The sequence below is a fragment of the Rhinolophus sinicus genome, chromosome 18 (assembly GCF_057876585.1).
Source record: "Rhinolophus sinicus isolate RSI-liver-muscle chromosome 18, RSI-T2T, whole genome shotgun sequence".
NCBI classification, from domain to species: domain Eukaryota; kingdom Metazoa; phylum Chordata; class Mammalia; order Chiroptera; family Rhinolophidae; genus Rhinolophus; species Rhinolophus sinicus.
The window spans coordinates 93966591-93986746 of NC_142518.1; the positions used below are offsets into that span (position 1 = coordinate 93966591).

General features: G+C 33.5%; 1 protein-coding gene across 13 annotated transcripts in view; it reads right to left on the bottom strand.

Moving 5' to 3' along the window:
• Positions 1 to 1545: 1545 nt before the first annotated feature.
• MBNL3 (muscleblind like splicing regulator 3) overlaps positions 1546 to 20156 on the bottom strand; it is a 160008-nt gene continuing 141397 nt past the window's right edge. For 7 of the 13 annotated variants that reach the window (XM_088795209.1, XM_019719117.3, XM_019719118.3 and 4 more), the window contains 5 exons: positions 16134 to 16287; positions 14401 to 14436; positions 11965 to 12059; positions 10983 to 11056; positions 1546 to 9182 (listed from right to left, as the gene is read on the bottom strand). In XM_088795209.1, coding sequence (XP_088651335.1) covers positions 11000 to 11056; positions 11965 to 12059; positions 14401 to 14436; positions 16134 to 16287 — 342 coding nt within the window. In that variant the 3' untranslated portion in view covers positions 1546 to 9182; positions 10983 to 10999. The remainder of the gene's footprint in view (positions 9183 to 10982; positions 11057 to 11964; positions 12060 to 14400; positions 14437 to 16133; positions 16288 to 20156) is intronic. The other 6 variants (XM_019719119.3, XM_019719121.3, XM_019719124.3 and 3 more) reach the window with 3 other exon arrangements.

A 20156-nucleotide genomic window follows, 5' to 3' on the forward strand; every position in this document is an offset into this window, starting at 1 on the left:
TCCTTTTTTGGCTTTCTTGAGTTGGTAAATGACTGTACCACTCATCCACAGGAATTTGATCACTGCCTAAATGCTATTATTCAAGTGCTTAGAGTAAAACCTATTTACTCATCTACACATGTGGCCGTCTGATATTTGACCACTGGAGAGTCATGCCTTTTTTAAACATCAACATTCCTAGGAGGGACAGCACATGAAGCACCGTAGACTGAGTTATCGCTTAGATCACAGCTATGAGCTGGTCTCTATGGCCTGAGATGCCCAATAGGAAAGTTCTAAAGGAGAAAAGTCCAGATCTACCTGGGAAAACAGGCCTGATAATTTGCTACTATGGGGCTTCTAGAGGGCTGGGCCGGAGGCTACCATGAGGGACGAGAAAAGGAGGGACTTAGAAGAATGCTGGAAAAAGAGGTTGAAAAGCGCCAAGGTAAACTTGGTTGATATCCGGTTTTGCTTGTGGGTCAACTTTCTTCTGGCCAATAGACCATTTTCATGATGATCAGGAATTCTTACCTATCATTCAACAACTTCAGAGAAAGACATAAACTGAATTCTGAAGAGGCCAAAGGCCTCTTGTAGATGTCTATATACTGAATTGGTTTTAGTGCTGGGATTATCAGACTCACAGAAACAGGCACAACACATGAAGGGACTCAAATTCGGCTTATCAAGAAATGCCACAATGGGAACCATACTTAGAAATATTAAAGCACAATGGGCAAGGGAGTTAGTAGCTCTGCATGATTCAGCTGATACAGGACAGGGATCCAACCTCCATCCTGGCTATTTTCACTGTTATAAATGTGTGAACAATAATACTTTATTCTGTCATGACCTCTCATCCAAAGTCTCTTCACCACAGTTTTCTATCAGCCCCATTATTGAATGGTGGCCAATGAGACATTCCCAATTAGTGTTTTTAAGTATTTAGAAATCTGACAGAATAAAGTATTCCCAAGTTACATTTTGCTTTCTTAAAAAACAAAATAATTATTCTTTCATTCCTGTGCCATTTATTGGACAAAACTAATTTTGAATGAGAGAAAACATTTTAATGGAAAAATCCATGCATCCCATTGTTATAAAACCATTGATGCTCATCTGAAAAGAATGAAATGAACAGCACTGGTTTCATATGTTACATTGAAGATGCAGGGTAGAAATGGATAACTGGAAAATACAAACTTCTAATAATATATCTTAGAATATGCCTCAGAATTTCTGAAGCACAATAGAAACTACTAAGCATTATTTCAAAAATTTTAGTTTTCTTCTACGAAAATACAAGTGTGTTTTTCTTATGTTAGTAAATCCACTATCATAGGAATAATAAATCTAATACAATGGATGTATTACCTATATAATTCAAAATACTGAATGTGTATTTGGAAATACATTTATTCTATGTATGAAATATAACACTGAACTAAATCACAAACAAATTTTATGATAGAATTGCTAAATATTAGGATTAATATACTAGGACATGAAAAGCTTTTAAGTGAATTCCTAATGTATAAATATGGATTCATAAAAAAGACATAATCAAGAAATTTAACATTTTATTAAAAGAACAAAAAATAAACAGCATAGAAAAAGCATACTAAAATGAGTTGTATAATGCATACTTCTAAACACAAACAAGCAGTACAGCACTATAACTTGGAAAAAAACAAAAATCAAAGCATCTTTCCTTTGATAGCAGTTGAAGGAATGAGCTATGGCATTCTGGAGGCAAAATATTATGGGAAGTTTATATTTATGAAATTTTGTAATCAAAATCTATCATTGTTGCACAGGCAGGGCTAATTATTTTCTTATCCATAGGTATTTTTAAATTGATCTTTTATACCCAAAATGCTTGTTTCCATTTTCTACATTATACTAAATTGTTATATAAATTCAGAGTTAGCCCTTTTAAAAAGTACATTTAAGAACATCTTTTAAAAAAAATCTTAATTTAAATTATTGTAATTTGGGGACATGATAACAAATGGTTCATTTTCTAATAATTAAAGCAGCAACAAAAGGCAATTTATTTTGAAAAGGGCAACCCCAGAATCCAATGATATGATGGTCATATCATTCTCTCAACTGCTAGACACATGAGACAGCAAAAAAAAAAAAAATTGGTTTTCATCATTAACAAATAGCATCTGTATATAGAAATAAAGCTTTGGAACCATGAAATTCTATGAAGATAAATATTTAGGTTGTGTGTTTTGGGAAAAAAAGAGCACTGTTTAAAGCTGGGTTACTTTTAGGTCTTGTTACAGAGGTATTTTATTTTATTAAAGTAATATGATATAGGAGATGACTAGTGAGGATTTTTGCAATATCTGCAAATAGCTGGGACTTATTTCATAGTGATACAGCTTTTTCCTTTTAGGTAGAGTACTATAATTGATGGGTTCTATTTAAAGATAAGATTTCTCTGGAATAATCCTGTTTTGGAGTATTAAATGGGTAGTTCTCTTCCAAGCAAGGACAAGTGTAGAGGCTGGAAATTGTATGAATTAGTCAACTAAATATTTTCCTGGGTTTAATAACAGAGGTCCTCTTTTGGCCTCAAGTTATTCACATTCTGTTATGCTTTATTCTCTAATTTTGCTTATTTAAACCCAGCCACTATGTTTAAGCTTCAAAGAGTGTGACCCAGTGGCTGTTAACAGGCACAACATGCCATCAATTAATTGGATCTTTTGTGATGTTTCTAGGTTCATTCTTACTATTTTATCGACGAGTTTCTTGACTTAAAATCTTACTCTATTTCTATTGACCTTATGAAAATATATTATTGGGACTTAAAGATTCACAAGGAAATGTCAACACAAGAACGTGAGTTAAGTTGGGAAAACACTTTGGTGATAAGGTTGGAGTTCTTAAATACAGAATGAATGAATGCTTACATTTTATATCAATGAAAGTGCTGGTCAGATGGTCAGGTTGTTAGTTGTATGGTTCACTCTAAGTGATATGGGCTGAAGGGGGAAAAATATTCTAACCAACTGGCCCTGAGCTATTGGACAAATGTAAGGCTTAAATTGCTTTCTAGCTTTGGCTTATCTTCCTGTCTCTGTATGTGAGAGCTATCAAAATGGGTATCAATACTAATAACAACTCCCTCAATCCCAGGATCGCTCCTTCTTCAGGGTAAGGGCAACAAGTCCCAAGATGCAGACTGAAAGTACCTGTGGTGATCTATCCTTAAACCTTTCTAACCTTGACCTTTTCTAGGCCTCATTGCCTGGAGGCAACAAAAAGTTAAATGGTGATGTGTAGGTGAAATGGGAGCTGAAATTGGCAGAGAAGGTCTGATTGGAAACATTCTTTTCCAGCTCTTAAGTCTGTAAGATTTGGGCTGATTCTCTTCTGCTTAGTTAAAACAGTGGGAGGCTGAAGTGGCACAGTGAAGCAGTTTCTAATCTGGTAAAGGTAAATCAGAAAAGCTTCCACTGAACAGGTATAGATAAATAAAGCCATTAATAAAGTGGTACCAGGAACATTGAAGGGAATGAAATGCCCCATGCTGGCCATACTTAACTGTTAAATCTTTCAATGGCTGCCAATTTGGTTTTGGGTTCTAGATTTTAAGGGGAAATAGTGCTAAACATTAACAATTTGGCTAAATATTAACAATTTGGCTATTAACTAATAATAATAATGATAAAAAAACAATTTGGTTGTTACTTAAATAGATATTAATTTATGTAACTGATATATATCAATTGATAATTTTCTGTGAAAGAGGCAATCTAATTTGAATATCCATCTTGGAATTTACTGAGTATTTCACTACTTGCAACCATTAAAAACAGAAAACCTCAGTTAGAAACCTGCCTGGTGTGTGTGTGTGTGTGTGTGTGTGTGTGTGTGTGTGTGTGTGTGTGTGTGTGTGTTTATAGAGGATTAATTTAAAAAGCAAACATTCTCTGCTAGTGATTCTTGCTAAAAGATGAAATACTTTTACTCTTGCTCAGTACTGTTAGCTGAAGTTGACCTGTTACCTGTTACCAGTCTACTCTTTTTGGTCAGCTGTAGCAAACAAGAAAGCCTCCACAATGGCAAAGCAACATCATGCTTTAGTTAACTCTTATAGCAAAAAAACCCTCCATCTCAAAGCCTTAGAAATAACTCTCTCCTACTAATTTTTCCACTATTATCACAGACTTGTTATATTATTTTTTTAAAAAAAGCTCCAAGGGTTGCTTTCATGGACTATGTACATAAGTGCAAAAAAGGTGTGTCTCACACATTCGCACCCTAACTGAGACAATCAGTTAACTGCAGCATATGGCTCTCAAACACTGTTAAGGGGTCATTCCACAGTATCTTTATGCATGGTTTCACAAATGAATTGATTTCATAACATGCGTTCATCATTCTTTAGTCCTCATTTGGATATATTTGTGTAAGTATATAATGCCAGAAAAAAAGAATTTTTGTATCTAACAGCTATGCCACTTGAATAATTTTGAATAAATGAAGTTATGAAAAAAAGGTCAGGTAATGTATTACAAACATAGCAGTTGTGTTTTGAAGTCTAAATACTGTGGAATAACCCTATCCACACAACACATTCTATAAGCTATGAAGCCTGATTCTAGAATCCACGCGTTGTAAACTTTTTGATGAAAAAGTCACACAAGAACACAAATTCAGCTTTCACATGGGAATTTGGGATAAAAAGAAAATTAACCATATCTGTTTTCTGAAATTTGAGATGTATCTTCTATTTGCTCATACTGTCAAAAACCATGTACAGTTTACAAGTAAAGTTTTCACCAAAAAAGGTGTCTTAAGGTAGCCATGTTGTAGTTTGTTGCTAAAGCAACGACTAAATATAATTAGTTAAAATTATTATTTGTATATAAAGTTAAGCTTGTTCTTAAACTGTGAACTGTAAGGAATAGTTATGGATTATAATCTATATCTTGTTATGCTTCAGTGTCAGTTTAGAACCTATCTAGGCAGGTTGAATACATGTAGTAAAATCTTAAAGTTTCTTTAGATCTCCTTCAAAAGTAAATTCGTTAGTTACTTAGAGATATAAAACAAAAAAATCAAAAACTTAAAAACTAACAAGAAAAATTAAAACATGGCACCAATTAGTGAGTTGGTGCTGAGAAACTTAATTTGTAATTATATTTACAGTTTGATTAGACTATCAACTAAATTTGCAAATCAAAGTTATACTCTTTCACATACTATTCATTCTATTGCCTTCCTCAGGCACTGGCAAAATTAAAATTAGGCCACTATCTTTCTAAATCTATTCAACAGAATTGGGAAATCATATTTCCCTATTTCAATTTCAATGTGTGTTTAATGTAGAAGAGGTTTAAATAAAGAGGGTTCCAGTTTCTAATCATTTTGTGCATAACAGCCTACCCTACAAATTAAAATAACTCAGAAATCCTGTGGCTGCATTTTATCTAAGAGCATCCTCACCTACACTCTCCAAAGGAGAGGGGAAAGAACCAAATAACATTCCAAGTAGCACACGGGCCTTACTTACATATTGTTTAATAAAATTTAATGCCAATGTTGTCCTTCTTTAGACATTAGTACGCTTACTGGTCATGCCATTAAAAACAGATTCAAGTTGTAAAGGTTAATTTTATTCGGTTCCTGCTGATTAAAGTGAGGAGGTACTTGCTTTCCCCAAATTGGAGAGTTGGTGAGCTGAGGCTGCCCATTAGTGAACATAGCCTAGTGGTATAGGACAATGCTTTTGGCAAGATCAGAGTACGTTAAAGCACGTTCAAAAACGGATGGAGAAGATTGATGGAGTTGAGAGAAGATGGCTTTTCACATCATGATTAAAGAAAGAAGAATCTAGACAAATAAAATGCAACAGCTGGCTGTGGAGTCATGCTCCAATTGTAAAAGTAAATACTGTATTTAAATAGCAATTTTATTAATCCATTTAATTTTAATTTAATCTTCACCCCTCTTTAAAATATGTTATGGTCACAGTGCTTTAAAAAAAATTGATACTACTAAAACCCTCTTAAAAGATAACTTTTAAATTATTTTCTCTGTATACATGACTTATTTTATCCAAGTTTCAGCACTCTTGCACATTTTTGCAAAAGGCTGAGAGAAATGGACGAAAACATTAATTTTGGAAAAGTAAAACTAGAGGCCCTTGCAAATTACAAAGCTTATAAAATGTTAACTAAGAATCACAAGTGATTAGAATTTTATATATACAACTCATTTAGTAAATTATTGTTTAGAGTCACTGATTAGTTTTGTGACTTCTCTTTTTATAGTCTAATGACTAACCTTTCTTCTTCTTTTCTTGAATAAAGATAATTTGTAGTCTAATGACTAACCTTTCTTCCTTTCTTTTCTTCAATAAAGATATGTCATTACACAACTAGTTCAAAGAATGCTATCTTAAAATTGCATTTTTGTCAAAATTCTTCAGCATCTAGATCAAAACTTTAGTGCTTTGACTTTTCTTTCTTTAAAATCATTTACAAAGCAACTTTTAAAAGGCCAACAATATAAAAAACCGTGGCACCTGAAACACAACTACCCTGAATATTCCTCACCAAACCTCTTACTAAAAAGTAAGTCATTATTAATGTCCTCCAGTGCTTAAAGCAACATGAAAACAGCTGTATTCTAGGTTTACTGTCTATGAACATCTTTGTCAGAAGCTTAAAAAGTTAAATGAGACAGTATGTTGCATCAAAATGTCAAACTACACAAAAAAGTTCATTTTGCACTGAAAACATCTGTCTCCTTCAGGAATACATCCAGACCAGCTCAGGTGCAAACTTCCTGAAGTCCTGTGATCATATCTGCCCTCCTGGAGAGGCACTGGCACAGGTTATACAAAACTCAGTTCCAAACACAAGTAATTTAACAAAGGTATACTCTTCTTTCTTCTCTAACAATATTAAGATTTGGAGAAAAAGAAATTAAGTGGTTCAAAGAATCAATAGGTAAAAGTCAAGACACCTCTTTTTCTTTAACTCCACGCAACACTGTTAACAGACGGCAATGGCTCGATGTAAGCAAAACCATTTAGAAATCACTGATGATCATGATTTGGATTGATAATTAAGATCAACAGGTTATCAACTACAAAAGAACTAATTTTACTCTTTTGTATTCTGAACTAAATTGATCTGCTTTGGGATTGAGTCTCAAATGTTCTGAAGTACAAACAATGGAACAGAGGAACAACTGGGAGTCAGGAGATATTTCTGTGATTCAAATACTACTAGGCTGCTTAAGGTATCCTAAGTCAGATTTTCTCTTTGTTTCTCATTTTCATGAAGTAAACAAACCTGTTATACACATTTGATGATTTTATACTTTCTAGTGACACAGTATGTATTTAGTAGAAAATATTAAATCTAAGTTGATGCAAAATATCATATGGGTCCACCACTGTATAATGACAGTAACTTTAATAACTGAGTGGAGTTATGCCACATAACATAGTAATTATTATTTTACTTGGTTATAAAATTATTTCATAAGAATTAGTAATGTGAATTTAGCTCAGCTCTGTGGAGTGCAGCCACTCTGGCTCATCCAAAGGATCTTAAAAACCTCTCTACTATAATTTTCAAATACATATAAAAACTCAAAAATGCAAACCAACATTGGTTATGATGAGAGAGACTCTGTTAATAAAGTTTGGGAATGGTAACACTTGACATGTATCACAGGTGCTTGCTCCTTCACTGAAGTGTTTAACAAAACTGGAAACTCAGTTGAGCTGGAGCTAAAGACAACTATGAACACCCTTTCTAGAAATTTTAAATAAATCAAAGAATAATATTAAATGTCTATCCCCACCCCTGTCATTTCTCCAAACCTATACTCAAGCTCCAACTGTGATCAACAGAAAAGATTTGTCCATCTGAGGAGAAAGACCTCACTTGGAACCAATTCTCTTTCACCCTAACTGACTTTTGCTAGATTGTTATCTTACTTATTATTCAAAGAGTAGTCTAAAGAGCATGAGCCATTTACCATTTGGAAAATATCTCTTGTGTAAAAGGTTACATTGCAATGGTTTTTACACACTTTCCTCCAATATGTAAAAAATATCTCCATGCTCCTATCTCCTGTTCAATTTATAACCTGTAATTAGCATACCTTTAAGCCTCCAAGTACCAATTCTTCAGCTGAAGATGACAAATGGCTGTTTTAGACACTCAACTTAGGAGATAGGATACATGCACCACAAAAAAAAAATGTAATGGGCACTTCACATATTTTTTAGTATAAATGCTGAAAAAATCATTTGAAAGTAAATTCTAGTCTTTCAAGCTATTTAAGGAGTGAAATTAGCGGTTAATGTTTTAAGAAGTTCCCTGTTTTTTGCAGGTGATTATGTCTCATAAAAAACCTAGTAATGTGATTGCATTATGCAAGGTCAGATCTTCAGGTGTAACTTATTCACATGCATGTTTATGAACAGGTTTTGTGAACATTCAAAAGTAAGGTCTTTTAAATGTCTCCCCCAAGAAACCTACAGAAATATTCTAAAGAGAGAAAGCATATTAATATTAACCTGTTATGTTTTTCAAGCCCACATATTTCTATTTCCCAATCATAACATTTTAGCTGAAATCAAACACCATACATATTACAGCAAAGCACTGTAGCATGTAAAAACCGAACACAATATACCCCAATACAATGCAATGCAATACAATACAATACAATACAATAATGGAGAAAATGGTTTTTGGATATAATTTCTACATTCTAAATCAACCCAATAGGCTACTGTGTAAACAAAGCAGTAAGGTAACACTTCAAAACAGATAAACAATTATCCACCAAAAATGCACAGTAAGCCAAAAATCCACTGTGGAGATCCACTCAGCATAATAGTTATTAGAAAATCACAAAGAATAATGTAACAAATTACAAAATTTTATGGTGGTGTTCTACCTAATAATTCAAATAAGATAGATGGTAGTTAGTTTGCTATTCATGTTTTGTTTTAACATACCCATTGATTGTTTAATGCTTTATTTTTAGTTTGAATTTGTTGGTTGGTATTTTTGTATTAATATATTGACTACACCATGCTTATTGTTGTGTTGGTAGAAGAGGACATGCAAGAATATATATAGAAAGGCCATATGGAGGTCTCACGGAGGGATTCTGATACTTCATAACTCTGTTGTTCAGAATTACAACTGAAATGGAAAAAAAAAGAGTGAGAAATATTGAAGGGTTATTTAAGTAGAAGTCAGGATATTGGGCCTTGCTCCAGTTCTGTATGTGAACTATGCCAAGATATTCCCCACTCTGAATTTAATATTCTATATCCGTAAAAATGGGGCTGTTGGAGACGGTCTCTGAAGAATCATATAGCAGGACAGTCTGGTTCTGAGAGCTAATGCACAGAATTGCCCTAAGTTAACAGTGATGTGCTCAATTCTTTAAGGCATTATCTACACAATGCCAAAACTTGTTGATGAACATCCACCCATCCAACTACTTCCTTCAACAAGCATACATTGAAAAAACATGTTTGATTCCAAATATTTGAAATATGCAAATATTAAATAAACTTTAAACTTTTTATATGAATATTTTGGAGCCTTGCAGAAAACGTTTTTTCTGAGTGTGTCAGAGCTGTGCAGAAATAGCCTAAGTGTGAAATCCAGGTACTATATAGTATTTTATATAAAATTACATTTTTTGAACTTTGGAGAAATTTTCAACATCTGTTACATGTTGAATTGATTATGGGGTGCCAAATACCTCTAAATTTTCTAATGGAATCAAGCAAAAAGGGATCGCTATTCCTAAACACATTCTGTTGGAAAGTTAATTTGACAACTTTTGTTTACCTTAATGTGAAGCTGCCCGTGAGAATCAGGCAAGTGTTTGCAAAACCCACAGTCTCATGCTTGGTGCTACTCCCAAGTTGCCACTATCCCAAATGATACCCTTGAAAACTATTATAATTCACAGTTACTTCAGTTATTTCCTGTACTCAAAGGTATCTTTTAAAAACATTTCTTGATTGAAGGGACCTATTTATCTAATGTACATCAGCTATAGGCTCTGTCCAGAACAGTTAGTGTTCTGGGCCTGTGTCCTCAGCAAGAAAGAAATGCTACCCAGGTTCTGGGGAACTAGCCCCTCAAGAGAACAAACTGTGGTCTTCTTCAATCAAATGAAACACTCTGGTTGTGAGAACTTCGAATTTTCAATGACTAATGTATGCAATTCAGAATTGGTGCATTTGTTCAATAAGTCCCTATAATTAATTAATTAAGATATCTAGGAGTCTTAAGTGGCTTCAAAAGTCACATGTTTCAAGTGAACAATTGTTCAGATTAAATGTGTACTATTACAGGCTCATGGACCAGGCAAAGAGATAAAAGGTGAACGGGGGAAAATCCAGCAACAACAAAAACTACACACAAAAAAGCCAGGATTTGAATGAAAATAATGATTAAATTACTAAATTATATCACTCAAAATTCAAAACAGCTGGAGCAATTCTGATAGACTTACATGGGAAGCAATATAAAGTGGCAGACTGTAAAAACATCATTTTCTATCATGACATGGGAGAAGCATATTGCTTACTGTCTTTAAGATAACCATCGCAGTCAAATTGTGACAAAATTACTTTGCTTAACTATAATTTAAAAAAGAAGCTAGAATATGTTAAAGAATTAAAATTCAAAAGTGATCTCTGACTTTGGCTAACAAATCATATCCTTTTAACAACAGGAAAACATTTCAGAATATGTAAGCTCATTGGGAAAATATAGAAACAGATGTTATCTTCATATAAAAATTGCATATTTGCTCTCTACATTTCAATTTGGAAATTTCAGAATGCTTAAATCAAGCTCTACATTACAAGCAATGTCTATTAATGAAAATATTTACCAAAGCTTTAACAAATGCAATTGTATAAATAAATGATAAATAACCTATAAATATTACTTATATTAATACTTAAAAAAACTTACTGTTCTACTGGTAACTTCTACATCTGTGAAACAAACATGGTGCTATTCAGTTCATCTACTGATAATGGGGGTATCTATAGTAGTAAAAAAGATTTTAGATTAAAATAGTTTCTTGAGAGAATTCCATTCATCTTGTTCGTTGCTTGGACATGGTAATCAGTACCATAATCAACTTCTCAGGAAAATTTAGACATATTAACTATATCCACTAATAGTTAATTTTGCAAAGCACAGATTAGAATGTGGTTTGTTCCCCCAATTAGTTAGTGCTTTGTGTGCTATATGGTTATCATACTTGTAATTGAAACAGCAGTGGAACTTGCAGTCTTTCAGCATTGATACCACTTTAATAAGGCAAAACGGGCCATAACATTACACAATAATTATTGTTTGTTTCTCCTTACGATTTCAAGACTCCCCCAAAATTTATAATTTCCCTTGTGATTCTGCCTGCACATACCTAAAGCAAATGAAAATCAAAACAACACAAGCACATCTAATGTCAGCATGAGGATTTCTGATGCAATTACGGGGTAATGATAGGGACATCTGTGCCTTGGAAAGAAATGTGTTTACTTGCTTTCTTTCCAGGAGATCTGAAGGTAAAGGTGATGACTGTACTAAGTAAAATTTAAAAGCAACAACCAAAAATGGTAGTAAAATAAAACGAATTCACTTCTTGACCAATGAGGAAGCATTTAGGAAATATTTAGTATATACATTTAAGGATTGGTGTAGTAGCATATCAAGAGAGAAATCTGGTAACCGAATGAAAATGAGAAAACTCTGCTGATTCATCTCAGGATAAGTAGCAAAGCAGATACATCCCTCTAGAATAAACACAAAAAATAAAAATTCTAAATGTAACAACTGCTTAAGAATTACATAGGAATATGGATCAATGTCTCTCACCAATCCAAAAAGCATATACTGTGTCTTAACCACCACACTGTAGTTATCTAGGTGAAATAAATGGCCAAACCTGATTGCCTGTAGCTGTTGCAGCGAAAGGAACGCTGGTGGCAGGTGTTGTTGCGGCAGACACAGTAGTAGGTGTAGTGCCGTGCATCATGGGCACTTTCAGTAGGAAACCATGGGAGCCACACACGGGAGGGTGAAGCATATATGTATCCATGACATAAACGATGGAATGGGGCGTGGCAGGTATCACAGCAACAAGCCATGTGACATCATCATGATGTATCCAGGGGGCATCATGCAATCACAGTCAGTGCAAAGCAACATACAATAGAATGGGGACAATTTTAAAAAGAGGAAAGGGAAAGCCCATTATAGTTCACATTAAGGAAAACTGAGTTATTCTCAACATTTAGTTAGTTTTTGAGTAGAATTACATTTTATTTCACTTAAAAGGCCAAATTTTCAGAAGGGGTTACAATGGGTGCATATAATAAAATCTGATTTTACCAAGGCTATCAGCATGAATAGCTAGTTAAACGAACAAGTAACTGGGTTGCACATTCAAAACTGGATTGAGGAACTGTGAGTTGGTGTTTGGGTTCACTAACTTACAGCCATGAGTGCTGTCACTAGATTTGCAGGTTCAAACGGACAGTTATATGTATACTTACCTGATCCGCATGCCAAAAAAATGGCAGTTCAATTGGTGGGTACGTGGTAGGGAAGCAGATATAAAGAATACAATGGCCTATGTGTGCAGGTTTTTAAGTACACCTCTGTCTGGCAAACCCCTTGAAATTTAGGCTATTTATCAAACAAACACATGGGATATTTCATAGTAAATGTCTGACAAAATCTCATCTTCACCGTAAATATTAGAGCTACGATGGCTAGTAGCTGCAACATCTCTTTCAGGATGTTTTCTCGTTGCCTTTTCTAGTTTCTACCTCATTTGAAAAATTTTTTGGATGCTCTTCTCATTTCTCGTTCATTTTGGAAAGCAAATCAAGGAATTAATGTGTGAATAGAAAGCATGCATATATAATAATTTACATCTACATTGACGAAATTCAGATTTTCTGAGTCTACAGAGAAAGTGAATGGCCTGGGGAGAAGAAAATCAACATATGCAATGTCTTAGAAATCACAGTTGTACCCCAAATGGTGATTCACAGACTGTAGTTATTCATTATGCTTATCTTTAGTTATCCATTACTTATAGACATCCCTTACTGCACAATGTGCCAATTCTCAAAACACTCTTGTTTTCCTATTAGGAGTACAGCAACTATATTGGAAGCAACACTACAGAAGCATGCAATTTGCATTCCTACACAGAGCTCTTAGGTGAAAGGGCAGGGAAGAAGTCACAAAATGTGAAGACAGAGACATGTTTCACAAACTTGCAGAAGTTTGTTCTAATCATATGCATACAGTGCTCTTGTTAGTATCAGTGGAAATGTTTTTAATTCTTACAGGGGACAGCCAATCCCTTAATAATAGAGGCCTCACCTAGGTTGCCAGGGTTCACGCCCTGCTGTATTACTGAGTGCTATTATATGGTTGTCATTTTGACTTTTTTTTTTTAATCTCAATAAGCCTTTTAGTCCTTTTTGGGCTCTGCATCTACTCTGGTCGACCAATGCGATAGAGGTCAAGCTATTGCAATCACTCAAAAAGGATGAAAGGAACTGGATTGATATGAGATGGTGGAGTGAGGTGGGATAATTCCTTCCTTTATCAAACAGAGCTATTTTCTCCTGGTCTGTTCCTGGTGCCCATAGGGGACTATAGGAGCTGTGAACTCCCCAGGAATTCTTAAGAGGGAAACAAGTCACTTTCGTGTCTTCTTCTGTATTAGTGAGGCACAAAATTGTTTCAAGATGGCTACCATACTGTATTGGTGGCTAATTAAAGGATCTGCATGTAACTGGTTAAAAATCACATACCCCCAAGGAGTCATTTTGAAATCATTCTGCCTGGTTTCTATGCAGATGACACTTCATTCCAGAACATTCATAGAATTCATCACAGAACAATATGGGATGTTCTAACTTTGCTTAACTCATCCTTTCTAAACATCTGAGTATTGAATAACTTAGATCTTATGGATAACTTTTTTGGAGAAGTGTTTTTTGTACTTTATAAATTGTGCATTTGAAACATTTTATAATTTCTTAGTAACAGATGTAAAGCTAAGAACAAAACTGCCCACTCTGGCTAATAAGGAAATGTTTCAAAATATTTCAGCTGTAATTTTTAGGGTGAAAATAGAGAAATGGCAGGGTCAGTATTTGGCCACAGTAGCAACCAACTAGGACTTGAGAGTACAACACTACTGTGATTCTACAAAGACATGAAAACAGTACCATATCAAACCTTAAATACTCAGAAAATGTCCAGCCACATCATTCATTCGCTCGTCTCTATTATAGTCACAACAGGAAAACATTCTTTTCAGGTTAGAAAAAGTTGAGAATTTTTGTACAAAACCTACCAATACTTGAAGCAGGTACCATGCACAGTATTTGCCCTGTACACCATGCAGAAAAGCGTGAAAAGTAAAGAAAAGAGATATTTCATTATTAAAGCTTTACTGATAGAAATAATTTTTAACTAGAAAGATATTCTTTGCAATATTAATTAATCAGCACATGCAAATCCAATAATCTTCCATGCCTACAATTACAGCTTAGTTTTAAGATCACAAACACAAGTAATCAAAGTAATTCTTAGATTCTTAGGTATAAAAATGAATATTAATTGTTTTTTAAAGGAATCACCTCACTTAAATTACATCCTTTATTTTGGACAAACATATTATAAGTAACTTTAATCATAAAAGGGAGAATTTTAATTTATTACACATATTAGAGGGGGCTGTCAGCCTGAGAGGTTTTTATTTTCCTATTAATTAAGGGGGAAAAGATTCTTCTGATATTTTCACTTATAAATCTAGATTTTAAATAAGCCAAATCCAGCAAAAAGTCTAAATATTGTAAAAATTGTGATTTTTAAATGACATGATGGAAAAGTATTGTGGTTAATAACTAGACAAAACTTTTTTTTAATAGCTTATTTCAAAATTTATTAACTGATCAATTTATCAATTAACCAACAGGTTATTTTCAAGTCATTATATAATACTGTGCATTTAGTATGTTTATATAATTAACAAGGCTTCCTAAATTAATTTTTAAAGCATGTCACTTTCATTTAATAAGTTACCAAACTTTGCATTTATAATTCTAGCAAAAAAAATCTACTGTACTCTGGGTGGTTAGTTTTTTCAATTTATTCCTAAGAGACTATATGCTCATTCTTAAACCACTAGAAAAAAGGTATTTTCCCTCATATATGACATTTATTTGAACAAAATTTTGACTTAAAATTTTTTATTCAATTTGGTACAAAACTATTATGCTATTAAATATAGTTAAATGTGGGAGGTAACAAAATATGCTGCAAAGTGTCAGGAAAATATATCAGGAAAACTGCTATATTTTTTATATTAACTGGCTTAAGAATTAGAGGTTAAAACCACCTGATATATACACACACACATACACATACATACACACACACATATATATCATTATATGACTATATAACTATAACTGTAACTATAACTATAACTATAACTATAACTATAACTATAACTATAACTATAACTATAACTATAACTATAACTATAACTATAACTATAACTATAACTATAACTATAACTATAACTATAACTATAACTATAACTATAACTATAACTATAACTATATATATATATATATATATATATATATATATATAACTATACTATAAATTTATAAATTGAAGGGTAGGTTTATCAAAGATATAGACTACATATTTTTGCAATGCTGAAGTTGGGAAACATTTTTTTTGAGGGCAGACCAATGTCTTTGAAAATGATACCTAAGAGTCAAGGAATTAGTTTGAGAATGAACCAAGTGAATCAATGATAAGAAGCAAAACTTAAGAAACACTAAACAGAAAAATGTTGACAGTTTTTCCTACTTTGATTTCAAACCATTAGTTTTCGAGAACCATAGAAAAAGTTTGTTCTATATACTAGCAGATCAAATGTAACTGCCTTGTTTTATTCCCAGTCAAAGCACCTGCTGACAGTCCTCGCATAAAAGCTCTTTTGGGAGCTGGTATGCATTGTATACATTGACAACATCACTAAACTGGCAGTGCCCAGAGCCCTGTTCTCACCTGCAGGGATAAACGCTGGCTGCTGAGGGAGCTGCAGATTAGCCAGAGCCTGCTGACAGTGGAAAACACTGGGATTAAAGACTGGGGTGGCCCCATTGGTCTTTTCAAGTGCCGATCTCTTTGGTATCAGTTGAAATGCACCAGGCTGTAGGGCCTGTGAGGGAGGGATGGATTAATAAATAGCACTAAACAAAAATAAAGAATGTACTCAAACCAAGTAAGCAGCAGTTAGATAAGGTATGGTCTGGGAACCCACTGCAAGGATATCCATTGAGCAAGGTAACCAACTGCAGAGATGAGATGAAACAGTTCACTAAATGAGGACTTAGTCCAAAACAGAAAATAAACAAACAAGGGGGGGAAAAGCTTTTCAATTTCACTAAGTTAGGCAAATAAAAAAGGACCTCATAATTTGGGCAGGATGTGATAGGAAATTGTTAACAGCAAATAAGCATTTATTTATTTTTACCATTATGTGGGGAATAGATTTATTCAATATATCAAATAATACATTTTCACAAGGAGAACAAAAGTACAAATAAAAAAGAATATGTGTGATGAACTTGCAATGTCTTTTACGGCTCTTTTGTTGCACAGTGATAATGGTAAAAATAATTCAAGTTCTTCCATTGTATTTGGACTTCCAGTGTATCCTTTATGTTAATTTATCATGTTTAATAGGTGAGAGGTTTGTGTTTTTCCTTACAAAAGAACTGATAAAATCTGCATTGTACACTACCCAGAGATGGTGATAAAATTTTTTTCTTTGTTCATTTTTATATTACAGTGTTCTGAAATGTATTATCGATGGAAATCCACACAGAAAGACTGCCTAGAGATCACATTGTTCTTCGTTGCACAGAAATCTGTTACATACTGAAAGCTTATGGTTGTTGAATGCCTTTAATTAAAAATATACCTATATAAAATAGATTTTATCACATTGGTAATACATTTACATTTAGTACACAGAGGAAAAAAATAATATACTTTAGTACCTACAAAATCCTCAAACTCCCTGAAATTCACTAAATTATAATATACTCAAGTGCTATTGGAAAAATAACAAAAATATGCACACCAATCTTCATTGTCAAGATATGTATTTAAATAGACTGAAAATGTTGTATTTCTTTTTGATATGTGTAATATTCCACTATTAAAGCTGTACTCTTAATCATATGATTAGTCTTTTTATTTACAATCACCAAGACAAAAATCTGTATAATCACTGTTATGAGTTTTATTTGTATACACATTTTAGATATAAGAAAACTTGTTTTCTTTATGAAGATAGACATGAAGCACCAACTTATAAAAAAACTAACTTAAATTTTAAACAGAAAATTCCAATATAATTTTTCTAATAGATAGTATCTCACCACACTATTACAATGGCTAGATTAACTTCTGATTAATGAATTATTTTAAAGCAGTTCTTTATAAGACCAGATATTATGCTCACAAGTTCAAAAATACCTTGCCTATTTTATGTATAAATACACTACTCTTACACATATAAATACATTTGAATTCCTAATGAATATTTCTAACTATAAAGAAATGAATAGGTTAAAAAATTCAAATTGCGTGTAATGGGTAAATTACACATTTTTTCTCTTCTACTCTGATAACATTGAATGTTACTTACCTTTTTTTTCATTTAAGAGTATTCTGGAAAAAAAATCTTATTTAAATCTAATTTATTTCCTTTCTGAAGGACACTTGGTTATGCAACTAGCAGGTCTGGAGTATGTCTCTACTATAAATCTATAGAGATCTTAAGTTAAATAATTTCAAAAGGTTTTCTGTTGGCTGAAATGAAACAGCTGAAATTTAATATTAGAATATTACACCAAAATCTATAATTGACTTTCCCATCAATGAGAAACTAAGCAAATAAGCATCTAAAATTAACATGTCAGGGAATGCTCATAAATTAATCTATTAAAACAATATTAGCAGAGGCAACAGCTATAGCAGGAAAGAGATTTCTTCCAGTTAAAATTTGGATGTGGGTCTATGAGATAAATACTATATAGGTGATAAAACAGATATGAGTAGTTGGAGTCTGATACTGGAGCTCTATAAAACAAAATCCAATTTTTACAAGGACTTTAGGTCCAATCTTATAACTGTATATCTCCCAACTACCATGTAAGGAAAAAGCAAATGAATTATTTCTCCCCCATCACCCACCTCACCCAGATACCATAGATAGTTAGCAAAATGTATGCAATTCTCACTTGTAGAGGCTTGTTGTGCATTTCAGTATGTGCTATTTGCTTTGTTAAGTCCTTGTAAGGTTTAATTCGAAAACGTATTAGCATTTAAAAATCCTTCTTTCACGTCTACAATTCTTTCAAAATCCCACCGTGCTTAGAACTCAGTCAGACTTGTCCCTGGATCAGATTCATTGGAGAAGTCTGGCATTACATTTTTTTCTCAGCAAATTGCACATTACTTAAAAAACATGTCCCAGCAACAACAATTAGATATGCTCCAAATTCTTAAGGAGACAGGAACACTTGTGCTGAGTAACTAGACTTCAGCATGCTAAAAAGGTATATACCATGACCTCCTTACTCCTGTGGATAAAGAAGGCCAAAAGGTTATCTCTATTTTCTTTGAGAAATTAAATAACCCTTCAAGTCTTTTTCTTTTAAATGCAAGCTGCTTTCAGTGAAGCCAAACTAAGCTATGCACATGAAAAGTGTAAAAATATCTCTTTTACAAAGCATTTCTACTCTGAATCCTTAAACATATAGAAAGCTTACACTTCTTTATGGAAAGCCTCCTTTGTTTAATCTTACTTCAAATTCCTACGGGCCAATTTGACTTTACCACTAAGATTCTGTTCTGATCAGCTACTCAGAAAGGAGTTTTATATTGACATTCATAAGTACCAATTGAAGGCCTACTATATACAATTTAAATTTCTATGTGGCAATTTGGGGCTGACTTATATGCATTCTACCAAACCCACTCCGATCATCAGAAATGGGCCCATACATATGAAGGCTCCACGCCTGAGTGTGGGACAGGTACACAATGGCACAAGTAAGCCATTTATTGTATGCCCCACGCATATGATAATCTTTATTTTTAGGGAGCCAACTACATTCCTTTCCTTTGTAATAGGTCCACACTGTTTCTGAGCTCTATGCCACCTATGGAAATAATCCAAAAATTGGAGGCTTAAATTCTGCATTGAACATTTTGGGTAGCTTCTTATTTTCATAGCTTAAAATACCCTCATTCAAAATAATTTAAGATAAAAACATGTGGTGAAGTCTTTTTTTAACATTCATTAACAGATTATGTTGTCCAGATCAAGGTAGAAAATAAGTTTGTTCTACTCAGATCTTTCATGGAGTAATGGGTTCAGTTCTGAGATAACAGGGGGATTGAAAAAATGGAACAAGTCCAAAATTGGTGCTGTGTCCTTAAAGCCATAACCTACAAGAAAAGCTTGGAGAAATGTGGGGTACCTGGTTTAGAGAAAAGACATTAGACTCACACTCATATGGAATAGGGATGGACTTGTTTTGTGTTATAAAATAAGTGTAAGTTCCAGTTACAGCAAGGTAGATTTCAATTCATTATGAGGAAAATGTTAACAAGTAGGAGTGTTTGAAAATAAATATCTTCTCTTATGAAAAGGTAAGGTCTCTGTCAGGGACTTCAGGGTTGTGCAGGTGATTTTCTTCCACAAAAATATGAAGTTTCCTCAGGGTGTTGTCCCTTATTAGACTGTTATACCCTATTACATGAGGAAAGTCTCAGGCTAAAAAATAAAGAAATAGCAAGTAGCTTATCAAAATAATTAACAGCTGTGACAAACTTAAGTAATCATAATTCCTATTTCTCAATCTAACACACTGTAGTGTGGTATGCAAATATTTTTCCTCGCTCCTACCTTTCAGTGTTAAGTAAAACAAAGTTTTCCACAAAACTGACTCGCTAGGACAACTTTTTGCCAGGCCTCTTCTCCCAACCATGCAGAAATGTGTCCCCAGCCTC